At 42.5% G+C, this 19,403-nt stretch overlaps 1 protein-coding gene across 4 annotated transcripts in view; it reads right to left on the reverse strand.

Annotated features, from left to right (window-relative positions):
* The window catches only part of nhsl1a (NHS-like 1a), a 44,653-nt gene extending 26,049 nt beyond the window's left edge, over positions 1–18,604 (reverse strand). For 2 of the 4 annotated variants that reach the window (XM_081721586.1, XM_027012881.3), the window contains exon 1: positions 18,121–18,604. In XM_081721586.1, coding sequence (XP_081577712.1) covers positions 18,121–18,436 — 316 coding nt within the window. In that variant the 5' untranslated portion in view covers positions 18,437–18,604. Of the gene's footprint in view, positions 1–3,211; positions 3,568–4,809; positions 5,673–18,120 lie in introns of those variants that run through there. The other 2 variants (XM_081721585.1, XM_027012884.3) reach the window with 2 other exon arrangements.
* Between the last annotated feature and the right edge of the window lie 799 nt (positions 18,605–19,403).

The following is a 19,403-nucleotide window of genomic DNA, read 5'->3' on the forward strand; positions in this document are numbered from 1 at the left end:
TTTGATCCCAATGCCCAAACCACCGCAAAGATCTTTCATTTCAATAGTGCTCTTGTTTCGATGACTGTATGATTTGTAAAGAGTAGCAATTTCTGTGTGAGCAGTATAAGGCACATCTGTGGTATTCACGGAGAAGATCATGAACTTAACGAGGGTACTGGTGCAGTAGGAAGACAAGGAAGACTGTGGTATTCTTTGGAAGTCTCTGTGAGGGTATTTGATTAGTTTCCCTGATCAAAATGTGGATGTTAGTGTTGAATGTGGCAAATGACATACAAAAAATATTATAATGGGAATGCATTAGAGATGCATTAGAACTCAGCATATTCCCTCAGCTGCTGAGAACAGATCTTTATAATCCACTAATCTTTTGTGACAAATACTCTTACAGCCTGGCCAACCAAGTTCAAACCAATGTATCATCACTTACTGTGAATTACTGGATGAAAAATCATGCAAAAAGCTTAGTCACTGCCTTGAAGGTTTTTCATGTTGGACCTACCCTTCTTTTTGTTAGTTTAAAGGAAGAACAGCCTTCCTTTGTTTCCAAGCTCATCTCTGGGGATGTGTGAAAGTCATGCTCACTGCTACAACCTCAAAATGACCGTCAGGGTGAAGGTCAGAATTCCAGTAATGCAAGGGAGGGTCAGTACACGCCTTGCAGCTGAACATGTGCGTGTGTGATTGTTTATATGTCTGTGTGTATGTATGTTTTTGGTCATACATTTATGGGGATATAACATTGACCCAGGCAAAATGCACATGCTGGAGTGAATATATAAAGGGGTTAATAGTCAACACAGGCTAACATGAGGACAGGAGCAATCTTCAGGACCCATTCAAGCTTGGCTCCTGTCCAAACGTAGACAAATATGACTGTATGTGGCAAAAAAGGAATAAAAAGTTGTGGCGACATTAGATTGCATTCGCTGTTACTCATCGTAGCAAACGTCCCACCAACAGTAATGACTGCCTCCTCGTAATGGAAAATAATGTGACATACACTTAAAAGTGCTTGAGAATGGAATACAGATGTCGGGTCAATAAATGCACAGCAGTATTGCAGAGAGTAAGGGTACTCAGCTTTCTGTAACCTCAGGCACAAAGCGAGCATCATTTCAGTAAAACAAAACAGAAATTCAACTACTTGTCACTGTGGGGGACGACGACAAAATGATGTAAAACTGTTTCATAAGACCAGTCAACTGGGTGTGTGCGGGCTGCCCTTTAAAGGTAATGGTAGAACCAATTATTAAGAACTCTTAAGAACTGAAGACAGCTTTTTAAAGTGAATTACAACAAACTGTGTTACAGCTGCTGCCTCCCACGAGAGCCGTCTCCGTCCTGGTGGAGGTGTGTCTCTGAAGGTGGCCCAAGATGGTAGATGGAAGAGACAAGCTTAACCATCCACCCTTCACTATGTGACAGGTCCCAGGACTGCTGCCCAGGTCTAGAGGACCTGATGGGCGGTGCGCACGCTTGCGTCTCGAGGCTTGACCCGCTGAAGACAGGATGAAACCTCAAAACATGCATTACAAAAGCAGCCGTCTGCACCGAAGTGGTTTCCTTTCACTGACACCTTTTTAGTCTCCTTGCACGAGTGTGTGAACCAGGTTGATAGGGGAACTTCAAAACCAGATTGTTTTCAGTACAGAGGGGAAGGGTTGAAAGAGGGGGGTTCCTATTGACCTCTAAAGCCGGTTGTATTTTGTCCAATACGCTCAGCTGCCGCCTCCTAACATCCAGGCACTACATACTGCAGCTAAGTCTGGATCTACAGTAAAACGCCACCAATTCCAGCCAAATCAAAAATGGATGTTATGGGCAAATCACACTACATACACCAGCCAGAATGCCCTGGTCGTCTGATTTAAGGCTGTCAAGAGTTAGAGGCTAAATAAAGCTTAAGGCAAAACTTTTCTATTAGAAAGTTAAGTGAACCACTGAATGCATGCAGTCTCTTTGTGGTTTAATATGGCTTGTCCCACACTTGGGCCCTGCCAGGATCCACGTCCATCCTTCAGCTGCTGCATGGGTTCTAAAAATAAAGCCCACTTGAACTGCAAATCTGGCTTTAAGCTTAAATCAATAATATGTGTTTCTACATTTTACTTGTAGGCTATTCTGTATATTACTGGGACCATACAAAGAAAATGAACTGAAGTTAATGACAAGGGCTTAATGCATTAGTGCATGCTGAAACTCTGCCATGTCACTGCATGAAAAACATCTGACGTTCAGCGCTGATTGACCTTTGCATTCTAGTTTTTGGGGGTTTGCCCGTGTGTAAAAAAACAAAACAAAACGGGTGATATCAGTGCATGACAGCACACTTTCACATTGAGATAAAGTTGAGGTAAGTAGTTAGCGAGAGAGGTGACTCGGATCTAAAAATCACAGCTACGGTGCTTCTACCCGACGTGACAGAATATGAAGAGCATGACAAAAAGGTCCTAACATAACAGAGGAGGGGAGTGGCTAAAGAAAGAGAGAAAGAGTGACTGGGTGATAAAGAGAGAGAGAGACAGAGAGAGAGAGAGAGAGAGAGAGAGAGAGAGAGAGAGAGAGAGAGAGAGACAAAACAAACTAAAGCCCAAAGGCCACCTGATTATCCCGAACCCCTTCACATAACGTGAAGAAAAATTCAAACAAAGCCTTTCCTTAAACTTCTATTATGTTATACTGAGGGAGCAAGTTAAGACACCAAAAGAATGAGCCGCAAACTCCGCATGCCAAAAACGACACCATTAACTACTGGCACTGCTTGGCTACAGCACTCCAAATGTCAGCATGCAGGCTGAGAGACAAAAGAGCAACAAGTTGCGAAGCGCGCGCTGCCGTTCATTCCCAGCACAGCGTCGGCATGCACAAAGGAGAGCCGTCTCCTTCCCCTCTAAACAGCTGGAGGCTCCAGTTGTCCCGGTGCAGCTCCGGCACGGCCGCCTTAACTCTGCTGACAGATCCCCCCCACCCCCCAAAAAGTTAGTGAGCTCCACTTTCTCGCAAGAAAACAAAGGAAGCAGAGGAGAGTGGGGTCGTGGGCGCTCCGAGAGCGAGCTCGTCCGTTCCCTTTTGTCCTCGGTCAAACCCACCTCTACCCCACTCCACATCCACATCAGCTTGCTTTCCTTTCGCTCTGTGCTGAGCACAGCAGTCTAGTGCCATCTCTGTTTCTCTCCCTCGCTGTCTGTTGCAAAAGAAAGTGTCTTACCTCCCAGGCAGAACATGGTGGTCTCTCCAGGCCAGCACAGCTGTGCGAGAGTGTGTTCTAGAGTGTGTCTGAGTTTTCCGGGAGAGCTATCCTCGCACAGCCTGGAGTCCTAATTGAAGCAACTCCCCCTGCACACTCACACAGGTTCATAGATTTGGTCTCTCACCCCCTCCCTTGCTTTCTCTCTCCCCTTTCTGCACACACACATACACACACACACACACACAGAATCACACACCACTGCTCACTCCCGGAGTGGCAGCCTGCCAGCTCATGTGCTATGAGAACGTGCAATTCAATCCTCGCATATATACCACAGTGGTTCCACGGTGTTGTCTACTTCAGAACAACAAAAGAATGAAACAGAGTGAGAGCAAAAGAAATAAAGAGGAAGAGAGATAAAGAGAAAGAGCGATAGAGGGAAAGTCTGACAGACATCAGGGAGCTCTCGCTCACTCTATCTCTTTTCCTTTGCTCACTCGCTCTCCCTCTCTGTCTCTCTCCTATCCTCAGCTGAGGATGAGCTGATTGTCCTCCACGAGGCTGTCAGCACTCACAGGCTCTGGAGATTCACACAACTATAAAAATAGCCAAATCCCCTGGACTCAATTGTTTGTTATCCCCCTCCACAGGGACATAGTACACTTGTCATTAGTGCTCAGACCAATGAAAAACATGCTTCATCAGACATGGACTTTCACGCCCACGTCATGGTTACACTGATTACTGTAATCTGACATATCGTGAGGCTTGTGCTTTGGGCAAAAAGTGACAAGCAAAGCCAGTGTTCCATGATGTAATCTATCTGTAGGCACTGTGTTCTCAGTGGACATCTAAAATAAAAACAAAGTCATCCAAAATGACTTCAAGACGACATCATTCAACATCGTCCCATTTCCCCACAACCTAATTCAGCAGTAGAGAGTTACAAACAGGAAGGAAATATGTAGAGTGAATTTTTAAGGGGTAAAATCAAGTCAAGCTTGTGCTAAGATGTAGAAATCTTTTGTAGAGGAAAAGTAAAATCTTTGTCCTGTAAATTAGCACTCTTTTAGAGTCCTCCTACAATTAAGTAAAGATCATCCAAAAACACGCTTATCATGTTACAGTAATAACATTGTTTCATTTAAAAATCCTAAAAAACAATATAATCATAATTTTATGACTACAAGTGTCTAATGGCATCTTTGTAACAAATTATTCCATAATGCATTGCAATTTACCATACTAAAAAAGGCAAAAGGTAGGGTTAAATTTCACTACAAAGACCAAATCTCAAGCCAAACTGCTTCAGAGCAAAACTTGCATTCCACCCCCAGTACATCATGTCCACTAAAACCTGCAACCCTGAGCTTCTAAAGCCAGGACTCCTGACTCACTCTTATCTGGGCCTCACAAGACTGATGAGAGAACCTCTTCTGTGGCTCAAGGGTTTGGGGCTGGCTGTTTGTTGTCAGTGGACTGATAAATGAAGCACAAAGAGTTACGCTGCAACAACACTGTACAACAACTACATTACAGTGATGACACTACAGTACAACTGCTACAAAAGTTGCAAATCACAAACGTGGTGGGGTGGTCAGCTCTGCCCTGCTTACCTCTGTGACGGCTGCACAACCTCTCATCCAAATCCTCTTCTGGCTCCAGCTGCTCTCTGCACCTTGAGACAAGGACTGTGGCCCTCTGGGACAGCAATGACAAGCTTAAGAACACCGGCACTCCGGGGACACGCACAACCTTGGCTCCCGTCCTGCGGAAATGCAGAGCAACCCACTTTTTCCTCATCGTCCGAGCGAGGGTTCAACGTTTGCTACCACCACCAACTTGTGCTCTCACGTCGACTGGGGGGAGAGTCAGCTGCTTCTCTGAGCCACCTGCACTCCAACGGTCCTGCGCCGTGGTGAGGATCAGGAGAGAAGGCTCAGCTGCTGCTCTCTTTGGTGCCTGTATGTCAGTATTCCAAAGTATTCCAAAGCATTACACTTGAAAAGAATCTATGTAGTCACCGCCTTCACAACAGTCTACTTCCCCAGGCAGCGCAGTGTCTTTTCTCAGCGTAAACCAGATTTAGTCTTCTTATTCTAAATCAGAACAGCCACTCAAACATCGCTGACTGCTCTGAGTTTCCAGACACACAATGCCCACATGTTCATTTCCTCACTGGAGCATGTCCCTTAGGAAGCCTAAGTCACACAGGCAATGTGGAATCGGCCCTCTGAGCGGCACCTGCCGGTTTTCCAACACCATGCCCTCGCCGTTGTTTGCTCCATCACCTCCTCTCTCGCGACAGGTGGCCATCCGATGGAGATCATAGGGAATCCACACAACACAAGTCTCGCACTGACACACGCCGTCAATTCGGCTCCCGTAACCGATGGTGCAGCAGCGTGTGACCAGGACGCCCAAATCCAAAGCAGAAAAACAAATGGTGAATGACGAGACCACCTGCACGCTTCTCAGTGAGACCCAACTAAAGGACAACTTTCTTTTAGATCTCACTCTCTCATCATCTCGCTCACCCACCCTCTCTAATCTTTAAAAGGTTATACTTAACGCAGGCCCCTGCAGAGCCTATAAGCAGATTAAAAGCATTAGTGCGAATTAAAGATGACTGGGCCAAAGACCCATCAGCCAACACTGAGTGTTTAGAGCACCATCATATTCAGTCATACTCACATGCTATTAAACTGACTACATTTGTCTAATAAATCACCTAAAGTTCTATGAGTTTTTTCAAACAGATTAAGGACAGTGTCCAATTAAAATAAATCATAGTGGCAGTGAGGATTCTTTATTAAAAACATGGTTTTAATATCTTCTAGTAATTTTTGAAGACATTGAATTACAGTAGAATCGATGAGTCAAGAGGGTTGAATAGTAATTAAAGCAGACTTTATGTGTTCTACAGCCATTAAACATCTTGGCCAGAACATTAGAATGCTGTGGCTTTTTCAACCAGATTTATAATGTCAAGGATGTGAGCCACTCCCCCCAAAAAATGCATGTATCTACCTCATGCAGCCTGTATCTATGAACCCTAAAAGGCACTGTATGTTACTAGTGAGCTATCACCTTATTTAACTCCCTGTACTTATGTCATCTTTTTTCCCACCTCCATAGTATTTCCCCACCTTTTTGTTTGAGACTACTTATAAATAAGGAAAACTCACAATTTATTCTGTAAATTGTTAGAAAAGTGACAACCAAAACACCAATATATGTTATTGTCAATAAATATCAATAAGTATCATGGCAGTTTGTAGATTACTTTGTGATAGATTCTGAACCTGCTTGTAGATCAGTTTATAAGTTCTGACCCACAAACAGTATTCAGTCTACTAGGAGATATTTTATGAAAACAGCCCCTGATTAAGCCAACAATCAACTTTCATCACCACTGAAGACAATGAAAGGGTTAAAAGAAAATATACCTTTTCTTATTCCAGTTTCCATTCACAGCAACACTCCCAAACTTACTCAAAGAGTTAATTCAGCCCTGTTGAGACTTGAGAAGAGCACTTACTAGTACTGTGTCTACTGTTTTGATGGACACATGCTTGCTAAATAATGCTAAATAATGACTTATTTAGAATGAAATAGCACCTAATGGCCAGAATTAGGGCTGTGTAAACACACCTCATTCTGATTCTGGTTATGAAAGTTAAGGAAGAGAAGCACCCCTGAAAGCGCAGTCATAGTCACTAAAACTGGGTCCATCTCCACAGGCCCAAGGGGGAGACTTGTGTCTCCATGTAAATCTGAGAAATGGTCGACCTCTGATCTGCATCAGTTACATAAAAGCCACACGGGAGATGTGAGCCAGCTGGCACGAGACCATCCACCACAATGAAAAGCCCCTCTCTCCGAGTTTATGCAAGCACACAACCACCCAGGCGTACCACAGGCTTCTTTTTAGATTACGCTATTAAATCTAACAGCCGCATAAACTTACACGTGCAATTATGCACCAACACATATACATTCGAATACTTGCACATGCCCTCCAACAGGCACACACACTCACACTTACAAACAAGAAGCTACTTTATTTCACCTACATATTAACAGACGCTAATGGTTTTTTATATATTCAGCTGCCATCTGAGGCACCAGAAGGCTATAACATGTTCAGGGTTGGAAGCTTTTGTGCAACAAATGTGACTTTAGAAAAAAGCTTCTAGAGTCAATGTGTTCTTATTGCCTGACATTGACATTCTTTAACTAACAAAACCTATTTTAGCACAAGTGTAAGTTCACTCCATCTCAGACGTATCTCTGGTCAGCATAGTGGACCTTGGAGATCAATAGATGCTATACATTTTATCCACAAGATGGCACCACAGAGCCAAACTATGTTAAAATGTTAAAATCAGAGCAGGCTCTTAGGGAGGGACAACCTGCAGTTATTTTTAATGTAGCCACTTTAATGTTTTTACTTCTTTGAAACTGACCTCTAAGGGTCTTGAAAAATAATTGAATATCTTATTAAATATAAAGCAAGTAAGTAGGAGAATCAGGTCTTAAATCTGATATTCAAACGTCATCTCAACCACAAGCCTATAAGATGCGCTGAGGCACCTTCCCGTTTGAGCGGAGTTTCGGTACAAGCCTTTTCTTTCCAAGCTCTTTTGTGTCACTTGTTTCCCTTTGTGGATAAGAAGGAAAGCCCCAGGACCTCCTGGAGTTGCCAGACATGTCTTTCAGAAAAATACAAGCAGCCAGAATTTTAGCAAGCATCCTTCTCAAAGCTTGTCAGTGGAGACTGGGCCAAACTGAGCCTGCCTCTAGCAACTATCCAAACAATGGGTTTGTAGGTGTGTAGGCCATAAAGAAACCTATGCCGCCTCTCTCTTCAATAAAATATCTCACAAGTCGGCTTTTTATTTCTTTAAGACAAGTGTGCGGGCTGCTCCAAGTAAAACACTGGCACCAGAATCCCAAGTGTTCTGGTAAAATTCTGCTTCAATAGTAACATTTTTATAACCAGAGCAAATCTTGCCTCTTCCCAATGGAAAGGCAGTTCAAATCCACACTTAATTTTTGACTGATCTTCTACTAAGGAATATTTCCCGGCTTATACACAGTACAACATTTCCCAAACATTCAGCCTATTTTGATTAAAAAAATTAAAACTGTATCAATATTGATTTGCATTACTTTCCCTGTGCCGATTGGAAACTCCCTAGTTTAGCAGCAGGGAAATCATTATGCCCCTGGAAATACAGAAACGGAACAGCAGTGGTTTTTGGCCATATGTCAAGTCAGACCCACCCAAATAAGCCACTAAATTCAGAGTACAAACCCCTCTTCCTCCCTCTCACTTACACACATTCCTGCCAATTAATGTGGGCAGTGTTGTATCACTGTGGCAATCTGCCCAACCTCACGACTTTTCAAAGCACACACTCTCACCAGAATGGGCAGTGCTCAAGTGTCTGTATAGCAGATGTTTTCAATTAGAATGAAAATAAAAACCAGGAGAGAGGCTGATAGCATCAGCAGAGCCACACTGTCACTCATAAATGTCCAGCCATGAGGCTTGAACATCTTAAATGGGAATAATGAAAACTGAATTCTGAAAACATGAGTGATGACCTCAGCTGACCCTTTACCGTCTCCACCCCCACCCCACACTATCCCCTTTCCTTGTGCTGAGGACTCCATGACTTTCTGTCAAAAAGATGTGCTTAAATTACATTATTGGATGTTTTTTTATAATAACCCTGAAGGACTAAGAATTGTCTCCAGATAAAGCTTCCGCGCTTCTCACCTTCCACACGTCCGAGGTATTTAGCATGCCTATAGACATGTATGCATTTGGTGGGATGGCTGGCCCCAGGGACTGGTGAACTTTACCATGACTGTCCAGGACTTTTAAATGAAACTGCTGAAAAGAAGAATGCCCGCCCCCAGCCACCTTCCTTTCTCCATTCTTGTTCCACTGAAAGCGCATATAGTGGACACATACGCAGGAAGGCAGTGAGGCAACTGCTTATTCCTTCCGCATCTTCCTGAAAGAAAGACGTCCTAAAGCTGCTAGGCTTGAGGGAAGAAGTCTGACACAACAGGACTTTACTTGGACTCGTGAACTTGGACTCAGCCTTTACTTGGACTCAAGACCCAGGGAGCTGCAGCTTGCTCCAAAGTGAAGCCATTCATCAGGGGGCATATTAGGGTACACCCAGGACACATCAGGGGTATACCAGGGGCATATCACCGGGAAATACTAGGGGCACATCAGAGGTATATCAGGGGCATATCAGGAGCATATCGGGGGTAAACAGGGGGGAATATCAGGAGTATACCTGGGGAAAATCAGGGGTATACCAGGGGCATATCAGGGGTAAACCAGGGACATATCAGGGGGAAATATCAGGGGTATACCAGGGGCATATCAGGGGTAAACCAGGGACATATCAGGGGGAAATATCAGGGGTATACCAGGGGCATATCAGGGGTAAACCAGGGGCATATCAGGAGTAAACCAGGGGCATATCAAGGGGAATATCAGGGGCATACCAGGGGCATATCAGAAGTATACCAAAGAGCATATCCGGGGCTTACCTGGGGCATATCAGGGGGAATGTCAGGGGCATATCAGGATATGCCAGGGGAATATTAGGGGTATACCAAGGGGCATATCAGGTGAATACCAAGGGGCATATAAGGGGGAATATTGGGGGCGTATCAAGGGGAATACAAGGGGGTGAATCAGGAGTATATTAGGGGCATATCAAGGATATACTGGGGGCACATCAGGGGTATAGCAGGGAGCATACAAAGGAGCTGGCTTACAACAAAAAACTTTGTCGATGTATTGGAGATGCCAACACATTCACAGTGCATGCAAAGACATTTTGCCTTGTGTCCTAATTGTGCATGCTTGTCAAGGGAAAGAGTTAGGGAATGTAACAAACATAATGTAGCACCAATGTAGCACTCAAAGTCCAAGTAACAGGGAATTGTTCATCTTTCTGAGGTTCATTTTAAGTTGCCTCGAAGTGTCTGATGGTATGTTGGCTTTTAAAGAATGGCTGTGTAGATGGAGCTGCACTTTGTGCACAGCAGAGACACTGTACTATACTAATGTACTAGCCAAGTAAAGGAAGGTAGTGAGGTTGGAGCAAAAGCTAGGCTTACATACGCTCAACTAAAAAAGATGGACTAATCTCTACCGAGGTTCAGTCCAGTTCTGCTCACCAGCCTGGCTGTTTGAATGGGCTGCTCTCATTATGACCAGGGATTCCCCTGAGTGACATGTTCCCACTGTATTTCTCCACCCAAAGTGGGAGCAGCGAGGGTTACATTTCCAAACTCTCCTTATACGAATGGACTCCAGAATGGCAGAACCCTGATGGGATGTCTGGAGAAACTACAGAAGAAAGAACAGAATTTCAAAATAGGATTTCAGAGGGTAATATTAATAATTCATCCTTTGCATGTTATCTGTGTACTGTCAAATTTAAATGTGTTTAGCTCTATTATGAGCTGCCAAACAAAAATAATGATCTAGACTGATTTTTCGAATCAGAAAAAATCAAAAAACAAATTGAGAAAGCCTGAAAAGCATGATAAAGATGCATTACTATTAATATAAATATACTTCATAGATACATCACAGCTCAGTTAGGTTGTAGTAACATAGACGTAGAGTACTGTTATTGCAATATGATTTTTTTTCATGTGAAGGACTTACCATGTATTCTATACACTGGACAAAATATTTTGATTCAGCTATATGATAATAATGTCATTATTATATGATAGCAATGTGATAAACAACAAAACAACATTTTAAAAGTTGAAATAATTTGGCTATTGGAAAACATTCTATTGAAATGTCTATGAAACAATAAGCCTTCCAATAATTTCTAATGTCAAGATATGTTGCTCCTTCCGTGGCATGCAACAATTTCAGCAAGTCCACAAGTGTAGTGGAAAAAAAGACAAACCAAACTCAGGCTTACTTCATTTATCTGATACTTTTATCCAAAGCAACTTACAATCATGACAGAGTACAACTTGAGCAACTGAAGGTTAAGGGCCTTGCTCATGGGCCCAACAGTGGCAACTTGTGGGGTTTGAACCCTCAATCTTCCAATTACAAGTCAAGTACCATAACCACCAAGAATGATAGAAATTAATGTTTTTGTTTAAACAAGCCACTGACGTGGCAATAATTATTGAAGCATTACTTTAAAATGACCTACAGCACTTGCCCTCAGTTAGGTGTATTGCCCCAGCAACCCTTGTGAACATATCTACATATAGCTACATATAACTAGTGTTCTGATCAGTGACAGACTATAGATTTCAGACCTTGAATAGCAGGCTAATTAGGTTTACTTCATTATTACAAAATGTGAGAAGGGACCAGAGTGTAGATTACTGCTAATCAGCATGATATTCAGGTGACAGACAGGGTTCACGGCTCCCCTGTCCTCCAACAGACCTGCCGCATGTTCTGGGTTTGTCTCTCTAGATAGTGGGACAATGAACAGACGTACTGCCAAACAAGCTGCTGAAATGGGCTTGCATAAGTTTGTCCTGTTTATTATTGAGGCGAAACGCAAACACAAGCACAATGCAGCTCGTCTCGTAAAAGAGAAAGTGTGCTGGTGTCAGACAGGAAAGTTGAATAACCTTGATGGTAGAACAATGATAAAAGAACATCAACGCATAATGAGAACCGCAGGCAGTATTTAAATTTTTTTTATTTTTGTCTGTAAGTTTGTGTGTGCGTTTGTGTGTGTGTGTGTGTGTGTGTGTGTGTGTGTGTGTGTGTGTGTGTGTGTGCCCATGCACACGCCTGGGTTGGTGTATGTGTAGGCTAAAAACAATAACTCATGTAAGGCCAGACTGAGCCGAGGCCCCAGTGTGTTTACCGAGCTCCAGGGCTCCAGGTGTGAGCGACTGGCGCGGGCCTGGAAACAGGAATGTGCTGGCTTTCCTCCACCTCTTCCAAAATCATATTTCACTCTCAACTCAAATCTTTGCTCCATACTGACCCACTTCTTCCACACGTGTCCCCCATGAGAGCATTTAATTAGTCTGCGGTGAAGGGCAGGCTGAAGGGGAAATCTACACGAAGGATTTACAGTGCCCACCAAGACAATGGAGTAGAGAGTCCCTACCACGACTGCCTAGGAAACAATGTGGTAATAGCTTGGTGAAGACTATCCAGGCAAATTATATTAAGATGCCCTTATGTAATTTGTCCCTAAAATACTTCCCAAGTCCTTTTCCCTACACATAAAAAAAGATAAATATAAGAAAAATAGAACAGAGAAAAGGAGAGTTAGACAAGAAAAATGTAACTGCTGATGTGTGTGATATTTTTGTTGTGAATATGGTCGTAAGAAAAGACAGTAGACAAAAGCAATATTAACATGAAGAGAGCAGAAAAACACCGAACTGTATAAAAAAACATAAGCGAGAGAAAACCTAAACTATTTTAAAAGAAAGCTTTCAAATGTACTTTTCATGAGTTTCCCAGATGAGCGGCCAGTGTTGTTAGCACACTGCAGCCGGGACGTTATTCCACAGATAGTTGGACTAGGGCCAAACGCAACAGGACTGCTGTGAAGTATGGGAGAGTGGGAGGCCTGTGTGCTGTGGGCCGAGGACACAGCTGAAGAGGATGAACCCAGTGCAAAACATTCAGACCTGGCGTCCACGGACCCCTAATTGATGGGTGAGGTGTCCTCCCACCATCAAACTGTAGAGCTATTCCATCTCTGTGCAGTTAATGAGCACAGTTACAATCCGAGCTTTGGTTAAAAGGAAGCTAAGCCTTTCCCTTTCATTTACAGAGCACGGATTAGACCTAGCGCTGGGTTGAACCGTTAAATAGTTCAAGACTAAGGTTAACCTGTTTCTGGGAATCCCTCCCTTGCTGTATAGATAAGTGCAGGTCTAGGGGTCTGGGGGGTTCTGCACAAAGGCCACTATTGTTCAGGCTGGATATCTCTTTGGAGCGGGTAGGGAGCAAGGGTCCAAAAAGGAAAGAGTCAGCAAGTTTTCCCTTCTGGTCCACCTTACCTTTACCTTTGTTGAGCACTTTCAGTCTGAATGAAATCTTGACTCTAACCACACAGCCTGAGTTCCAAAAAGCTGGTGTAATGCACAGTCAACATGCTTGGTTTCAAACGCGCTACTTCTTCACCAGGCAGAGTAACTTGAACAAGGAGATCTGTGTAATAATCTTTTCCTTTGTCTTGGCCATATTACTGCTTCACTGCTGGTCACATATTAGGCCTATCACCAAACCTTTGATGCGTATGGGTGCAGCACTGAAGAACTTCGCCAGCTCAGAAGAACTTCGCCATTGTTATGAATTCCACTTCCATGTTGCCACCATTGACTGAACTGTCCCTGCAGCTCATCACAACATACTGACTGAAGCCTGAGTAAAGAGCAGCTGTTGAAATAGCCTCCAACTGGGGCATTGTCAGACTGGAGCACAATAAAATGCAAGATTGTAAAATTCAGGTTATTTTTTATGACAGGAAAGTGTCCAGCAAAAGATTTATAGTCTAATCCATAACAGGCATGACGTTCTCACCTACAAGGGAGGGAGTGCACTGTAACAACAAGACAAAACTGTCAACCACGTACACTGACACAGCCCAGTTAATCAATAACAGTAAAATGCAATGCTTCAAGAAAGTCTGCTACTTTAGAAATACTTAATAAATCTAGTTCAGTCTTTTTTTACCCCCATGGATCACTGATGTCCTCTTACTAAACTTGTCTTTTGGGGCTGGGCTTTCACTTAACAATGCCTTACTAAAGATTATATGTTAAAAAATACATAGTCACACATGCCCAGTAAATTCAGCAATATTGGAGCATGACTAATCACAAGTACCTGCTTTGCAAATCGGGCCCAAAGCTGAATGAAGACCCAATCAGAAACAAAACACTGCTCACAAGCCTAACAATCCCGATCAATGCAAACCTTCTGTCTAAACTTGTGGGACAGTGATTCACTACAATTGTCTAAACATGATGTCACCATGGAATCAAGTCCAGATTACAAAGCCTTCCCATTTGAGAGATTGTATGAGCAAACCCAGCCTTGTCACGGCCAGAGTTTTGAACTGCAAATATATTCCCAGATGATATTACAGACAAAAAGCTAGGTAAGAAGAACATTATAATGTTGACTTCATGCTAGAACAAAAAGAGACTGTTTTAAAAAAAAGAATCAAATTTCAAACTGGGGAAAATAATTGTATCATATAATGTATCTGAATATCAAGTCACTAATCATCATCATCTGTGTATCATTGAAGTACCAAATATGCTTCTCAAATGCTGCTGATCTTTGAATCAAAATGCTTATAGATTCAATGGCCAAATCTTATTTTTACCCCTACCCCTTGTTTTTTAGTGTCGCCTTGTTCCTTGGAACTGACTTTCAAGGGCCCTCGGTTGAAACTTCCCCTACAAAATAGAACAACCCTTCAAGAAACCGAGATGTCAACAGTAGTCGTTGATGGCTTTTACATAAACAGACTGAACAAGTTTTTGCCAGACATTTTCAATATGCTATCTTTATTTGTGGTGAACTCTCTTGTGTGGGCTGTTGGCATCCTTTTTTGGTTGTCTGCAGTTGTCATTCACGATATCAGTTGGTCATCAAATAAAAATCACATATCAATTGCTCACCAAATAAAAAAGACTGCTGCTTCATTACCAGGCTACTAGCAGTGCTGTGCAGGCAATCCTTCCAGGCTGCATTGATATTAGATAAGCAGTAAAGTACAGAAATCTCACTACTGGAAATTCTCAACAAGAACTGGGATACCCTAACCCTAGGCACGAACACACAAAACAAAGGGGTAGGGCTAAGTGGTAGGGCTAAGGGATGAAATGGGTTTGGGCCGATAGCTTGTGGATTGTATGTTAATAACAAGCAAAGAATAGGATGAAAATCATTACTGGTTTATGATAGTTACTTAATGTCTGGAATCCATTATGCTCATGTTTAGTTTGGTGAATCATCTGTGGGTGAAGGAAAAACAGTCAGACAGAAGGCTGAAGTGTTTAGTGTAGAGAATGTGGAGGAGTGCGGATTCACACCTCACTCCTCATGGTCCACAGTTTCTCTACAGGAGTGCGGACAGTTCGATGCCCATTTTGAATTCATACTGAATTCCACCATCAGGAGACCAGATTGTAAGCCGCAAAATATGGGTGTTTGTACTTCCTTCTCTGTGAACTTCAGAGGAACTCTAAACAGATAGCAGCCTTTCTGGGATTTGGACTGACATATGCAGCACGCTTCCAACTTTCAACTTCTGAGACCTTGAAATGTTCCACCCATATTCCAACAGTCCCCTTCGGATCAGAGCGAGGAAGACAATAGCTCAATTATTCCACCTGGAGCAGAGGGAAGAAAGATGAAGAGAGACAGTAAGTGAGAAAAGACAAACAAGAAATGATGGTACAATAGGAAAAAGAGCTCACTAATCAAAAGCTGAAAGAAGATTGTTGAGAAGAGAAAGAGGAAACAGCAAGAAGCTGTGTGCCCGTGTTTGGGTGTGTATGTGTGCATCTGGCTGCAATAAAAACAGTGTCTGTCAGGAAAAGACATTCGAAAGGCTGCAGGCACATCTGGTTTTGACGTGCTCTCCCCCCGCAGCCGATCGCCATCATCTGAGCTAGAAAAAGCGCTCTGCCGAGAAGAGGGGGTGGAGAAGAATACAACAGTTTCGTGCAGCTTCACAGTGTATGTGTGTGTTAATTTTTGGACTCGATGGTAAGTTTGTTATCATGGTTCACATTATAGTTGACGTAAACAAAACTGAAGAACTATGAGTCACGTGACGAAGATATCAAGATTGTTGTGCAACTTGTGGCAAATTGCTGTTTATATTAATGAACTTTGAGAAGACCCTTGTTTGACAGTACAAGTCAACAGCAACTTCTTTGCCGTATATATTTGCTTTTAGTAAAGAACATTTTTGGATCTTAATCTGAAAGGAAAAGCAAGTGCTGAAATAAAATCAGTAATAAGTTGCTCAAACAGGAAACTTTACAACCCAATTCAGTACTAACCTAACAGGTCATGAATCCATTTCATTATCATCCATTCCCACGTCCTCCAAAGGAAGAAATACAATATTGGATATCACAGGAGTACAACATTTCCTACTGGATGCGTTCACTGCTCTTTACTTTAATTATTTAGATCCTGAGCGTCATCTAAAAAAATAACATTGAATAAACTGCCCTATAATTAACCTGTAGCAGAAAATTTAGAAAAAAGATGAAAGGTATTGAATTACCCACCTGGTTGTATAGAAGCGAAACGTACCCCTGCCCCACACAGCCCTTCTCCTTACCCAACCGCCCCACTCAGCCCTACCCCATACACCCCTGCCCCACACATACTTGCCCCACACAGCCATTTCAATCCCATCCCATGCACCAGACTGAGAGCCATTGGGTTTCCTTGGTTTTACTAACGAAGTCTGATTTTACTAACGAAGACTGTGGCAGCAGACACTGTGGCAGTGGAGAGTGCAGAAGGACTCTCGACTACACGTGTTCACTTAGCGTCTGCTTCCTGCCCCACGTTCACCTCACACTGGACTCAGCACTGTGGGCAAGAGCAGTGAAACAGTCATTGTTCTCTCGAGCAGGCTCAAGCATCTATTAGAGCCAACACACAGAGTCTCATCCGGCTGCATGAGATGGACTAATTAACAGAAACTGGGCAATATAAGAAAGTACATTTCTTATTGCTTAAGTCTCAAATCCTGACTCAGAAAAACATCACCACTTCACATTTACTTACACTATTCAAACAAGACTTGTTTGAATACAAAACAAACTAAACAAGTTATGATTCAAATGGCTGGCTGAAAGCTGGAGATAGATGCAACCTATTAAATATACTATTTAAAATGCTATAATAGTTTGCAAAAATGGCAGTTGAACAAGCTGTGTCTTGTAGGTACTTTGATGTTCTGGTACAATGTTATCCAATCGCTCTGTTCACCTTCAGCTTTTCACACAGTCTGAAATGGGACATTTGTCTCTAGGCAATGTCAAGTGTTCATGCAAACATTTTTGTTGTATCGTGTAAGGCGCATTGGCATACTGCAATACGGAACAATAGGATTACAGAAATTTTAGCTGATATTTTGTTTTGCAGCACATATTGATCTCTATGAAAAGGTCATGGACAATAAAGAGTGGAGAATAGCTCACGCAAAATCTACAGCTGTGCACTCACACACCTTCATGCCAAAGGGGGCAACTGATTGATCACATCTGGATCAGAACAGCAGGGTAACATCATCACCTAGGTGACCTGACCCAGCAACATCCTTCCAGCTCCAACCTTTTGTTCTCCTTCGTAGAAGAGGAAGCTTTGCAGGAGGAATAGGAAGGAATCTGGCATCCTCACTTAGAAAACGGAGGTAAACATAAATCGGCAAGACAATTGGCTCCTATAGTTAGTAGAGTTATTTAGTGTATATTATATTTAGTGTGAGACCTTTAGGGGCTAAAAAAAACTATGTTTTATAAGCAGCAAAATGGAACAAATATTTAAATTTGCTTACAGTATAGTTGTAATCATTAAAACGTAGGGATTAGGGATTGGGATTAGAAAACCAAATTTCACCATGTTAACCCGAGGAACACGCGTATCTCGCAGTATAGATTACATAGAATTTCTTCGTAACCTTAAACCACAGTTGCCCAGTCTGTCATCCATCCATGTTATCCGTGAGTTTGCCATATGTACAGACTACCTAGCTAACGCCTTCATCTGTGAGGGTCGGCGCGCCTCACTGGGTAAGAAACGCACCGGGTACTCCACTTGCTACTCATAGTAACAATCGAGTAAAGCTAAACAAGCGTTTCGGATGAATGACAAATGGACGACTTACGGAGTGTTATCTTCTTGTGGCCGAGTTTTCGGACTGTGTTCTGCAGATTGTCCAGTCGCTGCTGTAGTCTTGTTGTCCTGTGAATGACCAAATCCGCCTCGTTCTGTATCTCCACAAATATGCTGCATGCATGTCGCGACAGATCGGAGAGCTGATGGAGTATATTTATCATAGTTTCACCACTAACATCATTCAAAGATGTCCATAATTTCGAATTTAAAACACTGCAGTCAGATTGTCCTGCATCATAACTATAACGTTTCTTGTTCAACCTGCACAGGCGCTGGGGCACTGTTATACGCTTATGAAAAGGCATTTTTATTCAAAATGTCTTAAAATTCCTAGCATAACTGACCGATTATTCCACTTGTCCCATTAAGATTCCCAGTGGCCGCTGTTATTCTCCATATTTCCAATCAGTTTTGTTCGAAGTGCATTATGAGGTCCCGCCATATGATTCAAAGGATGCGACTTCGGGTGCGCGTTCCTGCCCCCCATTCTTTGGAGGAGTTTCGAGTGAAACCCACTCCTAAATCACGGTTAGTGAGAGGTACTCTGAAAACTCGAAATGGCATTCAGACACGTGGATCTGGAGTTGCAAGTAACCTAGAGTCTGGACTCGCGTTTACACAGTAACTGGAGCAATAACCACGCCTTGAACTACTTTAAGTGACGTCTACCAAGTTTCCAGACAAAAAGCAACGAAGATGCGTTTGTCTTATACTTTATGAACAACTAAAATGTAGCCATGTTTTTGTTTTTTATTTTATTTTATTTTTTTTATTGTACCAATAAAGTAATATTTAAGTAAATAATTCTCAGTTTAATACTTCTTACTTAATTCTTCAAAGGAACCAGTTCATTTGTCACAAGACAAAGCTCATACTTTGGAATATTAGATATACTGTAGCCTACTTAATGCTGGTTATTCATCCTCATCCAAAAAATCACAGTGAAGCCTTGCTGAATAAAACATTTAGCCTGGAAAGAAAATTCATAAGTCTTCTAAGTACTTTTTATACTCGGTGTCATTTGATCATTCGTGCGATTGTAAGATTTGGCCGTTATGTGCATACAATTTTCTGTTTATGACATTAGCCTCAGTTCAGAGTCACGTTAATCTGATGACCTGTCACGTATCTATTCCCCGATAATCTTTCTGGTTTAAAAGGAATGGTGATCTGACACTCTTTCATTTGCCAAAGGTCACTTAAACTCCATCCTGGATACTGTTCCCATTCTGACCCAGAACTGCTGCTTTTCCACGGCTCTTCTATTCTTCA

This window comes from Electrophorus electricus, chromosome 10 (genome assembly GCF_041902795.1).
Source record: "Electrophorus electricus isolate QZ-2024a chromosome 10, ASM4190279v1, whole genome shotgun sequence".
Lineage (NCBI taxonomy): Eukaryota > Metazoa > Chordata > Actinopteri > Gymnotiformes > Gymnotidae > Electrophorus > Electrophorus electricus.